Source organism: Scyliorhinus canicula, chromosome 7, assembly GCF_902713615.1.
Source record: "Scyliorhinus canicula chromosome 7, sScyCan1.1, whole genome shotgun sequence".
In the NCBI taxonomy this organism is placed as follows: Eukaryota; Metazoa; Chordata; class Chondrichthyes; order Carcharhiniformes; family Scyliorhinidae; genus Scyliorhinus; species Scyliorhinus canicula.
The window spans coordinates 171,772,601-171,782,808 of record NC_052152.1 but is presented as its reverse complement, the minus strand read 5'-3'; the positions used below and the strand labels follow the sequence as shown (position 1 = coordinate 171,782,808).

Below are 10,208 nucleotides of genomic sequence, written 5' to 3'. Positions count from 1 at the left end.
GCTGTAATCAGCTGGGGTGTCACTGGGGTTTTATACCTGGCCTCAGTGTCCATTGGCTAAGAAAGAAAATAGGGCAGAGTTGCTGCAGCTTATCTATTCAGTGTCTCCTGCCAGAAAATGTATTTGATGGGTGAGGGGTGGGAGCTGGTGGTGAAGGGGTGCAGAAACGGTGTAGGCTGAGTGTTTAATGAACTGCATGGTTTCACTTCAAGATGATGACAGGATCTGACGTGAATGGGAGCCCCCCTCCCCGTACTATTAAACAACCTGTCAAGTTTCATGATTTCAGCTTCCACATTAAGAATGGTTTAGTTGTGAAACTTCTGGAGGATCCTATGAAACTTCACCCATTGGGAGAGGAAGAGGGGGGAAAGTGGGGGGCGGGAAACACATGCAAAGATAGATTTGGGGGGGGGGAGAAATTTGAAACAGAATGAATAAAAGTCGGGAAGAAAAAGGTTGCTGGAAACATTACACCGCAGGAAATTACTGAACACTCTTGATCATTGTGTTTGAACAACTTTATTTGAATTTCTTAAAACTATCCATAACCTTAACCAGAGTAAATTAATTTCTTTAAATTTTACCTTGTCTAAAAATTCTTCATTAAATTCTTCTAGTGTGCAGTTTAAGAGCAATCGGTTACTGACTTATAAAAAGGAAAAATAGAAACTCACTCTTACACAAGTACTGGCTGAATGGCTCATCTGTGCAGACTTGACCTGGCTGGCAGACAAGAAACTGACATTAATGATTAGCATGTCACTGTGTGTCAAAAGGCAGGTACCCCAGACTTGTACATTTGTGTCTCATTCGCCGAATGTTGTAGGAGGAAAAATACAGTAATCATTTTTTAAACAAGTGTGAGAAATATGTTCTGATTCACATTCCGAGTAAATGTGTTATTTGCAAAGCTCATAGAATATGCAGGATCTGTGAATGATTTTTTTTTGGTTTTGGAGGAGTGGGCACATCCTGATTTTGGAGGTTTATGGGGCGTTGTGCGTTCGCTGAAACAGTAATTTTCAACTCAACTTAGGTTAAAGGCTTCTCTTTAATAAGTACATCTGGTAAAGTATTGGACAAATTAGCATCAAGTATGCTAACCACAAGGTGTCTTTTCTATTTTGCAGGCACGTCCTGAAAACTGGTGTAAGACACGACGGTGCGGAATTCCAAGAACAAATTTTTTTAAAAATGAAGTTTAGAAATCAAACCGGAAGTTTGAGTCGCTGGTTATTGTTCGCGTTGTTTTTATTGGTAAATTCAAACTCTTCCTTCTCTTCCACCTCGGGCACTTCAAAGTAAGGGTCGTCATTGAAACAATACTCGTCCTTGGGTTGTGCCAGAAAGGGGAGTTTTAGTATGAAGCCAGTGACTGTCCCGCCTAAGACAGCGATGCCCAGGCACACCCCGATAGCTGCTGCCTGGTACTGAGCCTGGTCCCAGGCACTGCGACCCCCTCCAGGCTTCAGCTGCGGCAGCACCCGAGCCAATTCGGCCAACCTGCCATCCCCTTCCTTGGGGGCCCTCTCGGGGAAGGTGTCATACAAGCCGTGGCCATAGCTCTCATCGGCTGTCAATAGAATGGTGGCTATGCCGGCGATTGCCCCCACAAAGCCGGGAATCCCGTGCAGGTTATTGATGCCGCACACGTCTTGGATCTTCAGTTTTTTAGCCAGGAAGGGAGTCAAGTATTTAAATCCCACCGTGCAGAGCACCGAGGCGATGCAGCCCAAGGTGAATGCCCCGGCCGGGGTGACCATCATGTCCGCAGCCGAGCCCACCGCCACGCCGCCGGCCAGGGCAGCGTTCTGGATGTGGGCGATGTTGATCTTGCCCCGCTTGTCCAGCAGGCTGGACACGGCGAACGTGGTGAGGGTGCAGGAGCTGAGGCCGATATAGGTGTGGAGCACAGCCCGGTGCTGGCCGTGGCCAGTCGAGGCGAAGACGGAGTTGAAACTTGGCCAGAAGACCCAGAGCAACAAGGTGCCGAGCATGGCCAGCTTGTCCGAGTTGTAGTCAGCCCCCTCGTCCTTGTGCCCGCCTTTCAGCCCCGGTCTGTACAGCACCGTGGTCACACTCAGCCCAAAGTAACAAGCAAATAGGTGGATGGTGATGGACCCCCCGACGTCCTTGATTTTGAGCAGCTCCATGATAATCCACTCGGTGGCAGTGAATATGGGCACTTCCAGCAGGGACAGGATAAGGATCTGCACTGGGCTCGTCTTCCCCAGCACGGCTCCGAAGGAGATCATCACGGTGGCACAAGCTGTCTCGGCGGTGAGCAGGTTGTAAACGCCGATGTGGATCCTGCCGTGGTGGAAGTGGTAGAACCAGCCCTGCACCAGCAGAGCCCACTGCACGGAGAACACGGCGATCATAAAGTTGAAGGCGATGCCCCCGTAACCGTACTTCTTGAGGAAGCCCATGAGGAGCCCAAAGCCCACGAAGATCATCACCTGCACGTCCTGGAAGACCGGGAAGATTGCATAGAGCTGGTTGTGCTTGTGGTCCGTCTGGTTGCTGTGCGCTGCAGCATCCGAGTGCTCGTCGTAAGTCACAAAGAGCGCGATCAGCACCAGTAAAATCCCCTCCAGGAAGATGACGAGGAAAGGCAGCCGGCAGCGGATAGCGGACATCTCCCCCTCCCAACCCTGAGCTTCCTGTGTGAGGACCCCGCGGAGTGTGCAGCGGCGTAGCTGCTCTGCACTGGACTCGCTGCACCAGTCCGGCTTGGTTTTCCGCTCCTAGCGCTGACTGGCTGGACAGGGCACCTGGAACAGCACTTTTATATCGGCAACGCAGCACGTGACTCCAACTTTCAGCACTCATTGCAACCCGCTTATCTTCTATTCGGTAAGGAGCCGAGAGAATCAATTATTTGCAATAATTCGGTTCAGCTCCTTTGGAAGTTACTTTCTAAAGGGGGGGGGGGGGGGGGGGGGGATCGAACACCAAACCTCCAGTTGTGTCCTGTGCAATAGCCCTTTGTTATTAAAGGCACTGTAATTCACACCAAACCAATGACACCATTCGGTTATATACCTCCCTCCCGACCGTTTTCCAAAGGCAGCCCAGCCCAGCTAGTGCTGGTCCCCTCCGAGTGTGCAATCGCTGAGCAGTTTCTCCGAGCCCATTCGTGCCCACTCCACCAGGGATCAGTTTAGTCAATGGGACTTGAGCACCGGGATGAGTCGAAGTGCAGGGTACCATGTGACACCTAAAGTTGACTATAGTAAAGTCCGAAGTGTCCGCAATGTGCCGCCCGCTGATTATTTGGAACAAAAGTTTGGAGAAATAGCAGCTGACTGGGAGGAATGCTTATTAGGCTTTGTAACGGGGCAAGATTTGCAACAGCAACAAGTTTCAGGAATCTTGCTGTCCCAGCAGTTTTGCCAACTTCATTCACCAGTGCAGCGGAGATCAGTGTGAGTACAAAGTCAACCCGCTGAGTATCTTAAGTAAAGAGAGCTTACTATTGGCACTGAGCAAACACGTGCATTTAATCTGTTTCGACTAAATATTGCCTTTTTATTTTGATCACTAACCTAAACACTGGTCCTACATGTGTTCCCAACACTGACTGCTGTGGTTTTGACATTACTTGATTTTTTTTTTTAGCCCGGGGCCACATAGCTAGGTGCTGCTATTAGTAAACTCATAACCACCATTCCCGAGATTTGCATTCTCTGAAGTAGTCATGTCTGCCGTTTCACAGCCCCGGGGTTTCACAAAGCTAACCCTTTTGTTCTTGGTGTAAATCGTCTGTTTATTCGGGCACGGCAGCAAAGACTTATTTGACACAGTCATCCAGACTCGAAACGTTAGCTCCCTTCTCTCTCCACATAAGCTGTCAGACCTGCTGAGATTGTCCAGCATTTTCTGTTTGTTTCAGATTCCAGCATCCGCAGTAATTTGCTTTTCGCAAAGACTTATTCTCTACCATGATCGCCTTCAGAGTTCTCCATCCCAGTCTCACCCACTCCTCCTCATCTATTCCATACTGTTCTGCAATTCATTTGAAAGGTCAGTTTCTATAGGTGTACAGGATATTGACAAAATTGAGCTCTCTCACTCCTTCACTTTTCTAGATCCCATATTTTCTGTCCTGGTAGTCTGTATGTTGGACATTAAGACAGAATTGAGACATAAATTCCTTCAGCAGGAATTCTGTAACTATGAATTTCAGTCCCAATCCAAAATACTGCCACTGCCACTTCCCTGCCACTTTATCCCTCTTCCTAGATGCTCTCTCAGGAGAGACAGACTATTAAAAGCTGACTTAGATATCAGTTACAAAGCACACAAGGCTAATTTTCCAATTGCACACTTCTGTAGGACATGAGTATATATCAGGCATGGTTATAGTTTTACAAGTATTAACTTTAATGGATTGTCCCTGGTAGGTAAAACCAGGAACAAATATTTGGAAAATTATATTTTACAGCCAAAAGCATCAAAACTATTTTGCAGCTTTTCAACATCACACACCTCCACCTTTACCTTAATCCCAAGTGCTGTCAACATTCATGACTTGCATCAGCTCCAGACAACATTTCTCCTCATGATCTCCATCTTCCACAAATTTCAATGGATCCAGAAGTCAGTCACCTGCATCTTGAACTAATTTGCTGATTACATCCACTGTTGTTAACTTGCATTGGCTTCTGTCCTCCAAATCTTGAATTTAAAATCCTCTCCGGGTTTAAGATCAGTCCCCCCCCCCCCCCCCCCCCCCCCCCCAATCTTCCTGCTCTTGGTGAAATTCAGTTTGGCTTAGTTGGTGGCAGTCTTGCTGATGAGTTGGACAGATGTGGGTTCAAGATTAATTCCAGGCCATAAACAGATAAACCAAGATGATGTGTAGTGCAGTGCTGACAAAATGTTGGATTGCAGGAGACGCTGCTGCTTAGAGAGATGAGACCCTTCTGTGCACAAACTGGCCATTTCATTTGGCTGCAGAAAAGTGAGCGCACTTCTAAAATAATTAATCAATTTTGAAGGGCCTTTTAATTGTCTGAGGTGTTATATAAATACAACTTTATTATTTTACTGTTGGTGATTGATTGATCCTTCAGCTACCTGACAAACAGCAATGAGGTTAATGGGGTGGCATGGTGGCACAGTGGATAGCACTGCTGCCTCACAGCTCCAGGGTCATGGGTTTAATACTGACTGTGTGGAGTTTGCACTTTCTTCCCACTGTCTGTGTGGGTTTCTTCCGGTGCTCTGGTTTCCTCTCACAGTTCAAGGATGTACAAGTTAGGGGGATTGGCCATGATCAATTGCCCTTTAGTGTCCAAAAGATTAGGTGAGGTGGGGTTGGTGGGTTAAGGGGATAGGGTGGGACCTGATCCTAGGTATGGGTCGGTGCAGACTCGATGGGCCGAATATTAATTCCAGCAGCACTCATATGATAGTGATCAATATTGAAGAACCTAGTTGTTACTCCTTTCCTAAACCAAGGGAGCAAAGGATTTTTGTAACAGCTTAATGTGCTCCAAGATCTATTATCTAGTGCAGATGAGGGATTATTATATTATTGTAAGGCTCAGACATTATTGATGATGAACCTATTGTGCATGGTTCTGAGATTGTGAAGGAATTTTCATTCTCCATAGTTTCCTTCAACTTCAATAGAATTGACAATAAAGTTTACAAGGGTCTTGTGGTGGTATTCCCTTATTTATTGTAAATATGCCACAAGAGGGACAAAATAGGGATCTGTAGTCTGTATTTCATCCCTTCCTTGGTCAATGTCTCATGTTGAACCAAACTGCTCATCTTAATATTTGACCTGGAGATAAGCCTCTAAATTATATCCTCTCCATCACAAAGACTGATTACCTCTGCAATATCATGTCCCCATCCTTGCCTCAATCCATTCAAAGTCCTGTTATCTTCAAAATCAAATATTCCAGTGTTGCCCTGGTAGTCTTCCCCTTATCATCCTCCACAAATTGAAGCTCATCCAAAACTTTGCAACCCATATAATAGCATTTATCAAATCCCATTCATCCAACATTCTTGTTCCTGCTGACTTACGTTGGTTCCTGGTTGACGAATAGCTTGATTTTAAAATCCACAAACCTGAGTTCAGATTGGTCCCGAGACTCATCTCTCCCTATCTCTGCAGCCTCCTTCAACCAATGTCCCTGCTAAGCTGTACATGTGTACAGCCATACAGCAGCCTGGAGGGTACAATGCAGGTCTTGTTCCATGATATGTTATGGGTGTGCATGGCTGTGCACTTCATTCAAAGGGACTGCCCATTGCAAAAACAGTCCCCATATAATAACTGCATTTCAAAGAAAATACTGCCTTTTGCTCTCCGAGAACTCTGTTCCTTCAAACTGGCTTCTTGTGCAACCCCCACATCCTTTGTCTCACTACTGGCTGCCTTTCCTTCAACCTGTGATGCCCCAACTTCTGGAATTCCCTCCCTAACCTCTCCACCTTTCCTTCTATGAAGAAATTCCCATAAAGCCGACCTCTTCACCTCTCCTAAAACTGCCTTCCCTTCTGGTGTGAACTTCCCTTTTGTCTGATTAAACTCCTGTGAAGCACCCTGCACCACTTTACTGTGTTAAAGGCATTATATAAATGCAAGGTGTTGCCGTTGTATTGATTGTATCCATTTGGTGCAGAATTAATGCAAACTTTCATATACATTTATTTATACATCTACATTTAAGAATCAGTAGATCATGGCATCACTGCATATGCTGTTGTTGTCAAATTTAACAGATTACATACATGTCATATGCTTTTGATTTTGAAGTGAGTTCAAAGATAGCGAATCTCTGTAGATTGTGTGAATTTACAGGTCATTTGGAAGAGTAAGAATTATCCTAAATTACCTTCACTGTATAATCATGGAATCGTTATCTGTCTTAACTCACATATAGCTTGTTTGGAAACATCTACTCTGTCAATAGATCTATTTGGGCTTGCAGTTCGTAAAGTAACTTGCCAACTAGTCATTTTCTTTTTCATCATTGAACAATAATGACCTTTGAGACCAAAGACTGCTTTGGTTCAATGGACATTTTCAGATGGTTTAGATGATTAAACATTGACTAGGAATTCAATTGTTGAAATGGAAAGCTTCATGGCTGATAACAGAAACAGCGTCAAATGCCAGCAAGGCAGCGACTTCTGGATCAACAGAAACAAAAAGAATCCATGAACATTGAAGGTAATTGCAGCATTCTGGGACATACTGAAGTTACTGCTGGTGCTCTTGTGTATCCATATTTTAGTAGTTTTCTTCTAGTCGTTGTTAAGTTAATTGAGTAAACATTAAAGAAATCCAACAAGTTAAAATGATACAATATATTTCAGATTTGTATTTAAGAAAGCAATAACCCAGCGCTACATGCTAAGACCTATTGCCGTAGAAAGTTGGGGTGGCTATAGTTTCCTATTTAAAGTACATGGTTAGATTCAAGGGCAAACAATATAAAATATCAAATCAGCTCTCGTCATTGTCTGTGTGGAGTTTGCACATTCTCCCTGTGTTTGCATGGGTTTCGGCCTCACAACCCAACGATGTGAAGGGTAGGTGGGTTGGCAATGCTACATTGCCCTTTAATTGGAAAAAATGAATTGGGTAATCTAAATTTAAAAAAATAACAAATACATTTAATTAGGTATTTGCAAGTTAAGTGAATAATCAATTACTCACTTTGTATTCATTTTCCAGAAATACAGTAAAATGTAAAAGCAAAATCCCCATAGTCCTAGATGACCATAGGCGGCTTACCCCTTAGAGGGGGAGAGCTGACTGGTGGTGTTTTAATCTGAAGGCCACCACACCTTAGGCAAGGGGCAAAGTTGAGAAGGCAAGGCCTTCATGAATAACCTCAGCCAGTACAGGAATTGAGCCGATGCTGTTGATCTCACTGTGCAACATGAACCAACTGTCCAGCCAATTGAACTAAACCAGCCCACAACAGTAAGGAGTATATCAGTTGCGCAAGTCTTGTTCACTTGTAATGGAAAAGTTAAATGAACACCGTTTTATTGAGCTTGATGTATTTGATGCAGTTTTGTAGCTTGTGTAAATAGTATATCTGGCAAGATTCTACCTTCAAATTCCAAAGCCTTACAGATGGTGTTTAGTTCCAGCTTTTTCCGTTTTTATTTAAATGATTGCACCGGTCATAGTGAAGACACCTGTCTTGACTTTTAAATAAGTGGAAATTGTAATCTGGATGTATCATACTTTCCAGACATATACCTGATTATTTGATTAATGGGAACAAGCAGCATTTACTACTAAATTTATACCTTTTGGTTAATAATACAAGGGGCGGGATTCTCTGACCCCCCGCCAGGTCGGAGAATCGCTGGGGGTCGTCGTGAATCCCGCCCCCACCGTCCTCCAAATTCTCCGGCCCCCCAAAAATCGGCCCGGCGTGAATCGCGCTGCCCGCCTCGGAGAATGGCGGGAACCGGCGCGACTCAATGGGCCCCGGGGCTGCCTGAATTCTCCGGCCCGCAATGGGCCGAAGTCCCGCCCGTTTTCTGCCAGTCTCGCCAGCGTAAATTGGAATAGGTCCCTCACTGGTGGGACCTGGCGGCACGGGCGGCCTCTGGGGTTCTTGGGGGGGCGTGGGGGGAATCTGACCCTGGGAGGTGCCCCCACGGTGGCCTGGCCCGCGATCGGGGACCACCGATCCGCCGACGGGCCTGTGCCGTGGGGGCACTCTATTGTTCCGTACCGGCTGCTGTAGCAGTCTGCCATTCCTGGTGCGGAAACAAAGCCCTCTGCGCATGCGTGGGGATGGCGCCAGCACACGCTGGCGCTCCCACACATGCGCCAACTCGCACAGCCGGCAGAGGCCCTTCGGCATCGGTTGACGTGGCGCCTAGCCCCTTTCCTGCCGGCTGGCGGGGCGCAAACCATTCTGGGGCAGGCCTCGCCCCTGAAGGTGCGGAGGATTCCGCACCTTTTGGGGCAGCCCGATGTCGGAGTGGTTCACGCCACTCCATCCCGCCGGGGTTGCCCGCCCCGTGGATTACGGCAGAATCCCGCCCATGATGTCCATGATAGTGAATGAAAAGTGATATTTAAAATAACGTGTTGATGACAACATCAAAAACATATTTAAAAAAATAAATTTACACTACCTAATTCCTTTTTTCCAATTAAGGGGCAATTTAGTGTGGCCAATCCCGCACATATTTGGGTTGTAGGGGTGAAACCCACGCAAACATGAGGAGAATGTGCAAACTCCACACGGACAGTGACCCAGAACCTGGGACCTCAGTGCCGTGATGCAGTAGTGCTAAGCAGTGTGCCACCATGCTGCCCTGGCGTGAGTTATTTTCAGTGTTATTAGAATCCAGTTTTAAATTCTGGTGGAGTGGACACTCACAAAGCAAAATCAAACTGCAATATCAGTGTAAGAAAGTGTTAACATCCATGTAACATTCAAACATGTGACCTCTACTGCTGAGAGGAACAAGGTCAATAGGTGCAGGGAATACCACCACCTTCAATTTTCCCTCCAGCACACAGACCATCCTCATTTAGAAATATATTTCAATTTCCTCATCGGGCTTGAGTTAAAATCCTTCAACTCTCTACCAAACAACACTGGGTGTATCTCTCCACAAGGATTGTAGCAGTTCAAGAAGCCTTTTTAAGGGTATAGCGATGAGCAAAATTTGCTGGCTTTGCCAACAACATCCACATCCCATGAATGAATAAAAAAGAAAATTGTGGTCTATCAATTTAGCAAAGTTTTCTACTCATTTATGTAATCAGCAGAGGAAGTTTTTATTAATGTATTTGTGTACCAATGTCACATAACACAAGTTTACTCCATTGCTTCCATTCTACATTTGAACATATATAAATACATTAACAACTTGTAAAGGGAAATACTAAGATAGACTTAAAATGATTCAAATGGAGGAAAATATAATTAAATGTAAATTAGCCTTAAATGAGTAACTTCCATTATGAATCTTGCAAGGCTGTCATCTACATCCCCCATCTATCTATATTTGTAAACTGACTAATAAATCCAGCGCTCTTTAAGAAACGTGCTGGGACTTCCTCATAGTCTGGATTGAAAAACAGAAAATGCTGCAAATACTCAGCAGGTCAAGTAACATCTATGAAGAGGGAAGCAAAGTTCCAGGTTGCTGACATTACATCACAGTTGGCATCTCAGCCACATTACAGTAAAGGC

General features: G+C 45.3%; 1 protein-coding gene across 1 annotated transcript; it reads right to left on the bottom strand.

Moving 5' to 3' along the window:
• Window positions 1–506: 506 nt before the first annotated feature.
• rh50 (Rh50-like protein) lies at window positions 507–2,750 on the bottom strand. Its single transcript, XM_038803286.1, has one exon. It carries the CDS (start codon window positions 2,640–2,642, stop codon window positions 1,212–1,214), a length of 1,431 nt encoding a protein of 476 aa, XP_038659214.1. The 5' UTR covers window positions 2,643–2,750; the 3' UTR covers window positions 507–1,211.
• Window positions 2,751–10,208: the final 7,458 nt, after the last annotated feature.

Bases quoted from the DNA above. Each gene is read 5' to 3' on its own strand.
- rh50 (XM_038803286.1), bottom strand. From the start codon at position 2,642: ATGTCCGCTATCCGCTGCCGGCTGCCTTTCCTCGTCATCTTCCTGGAG.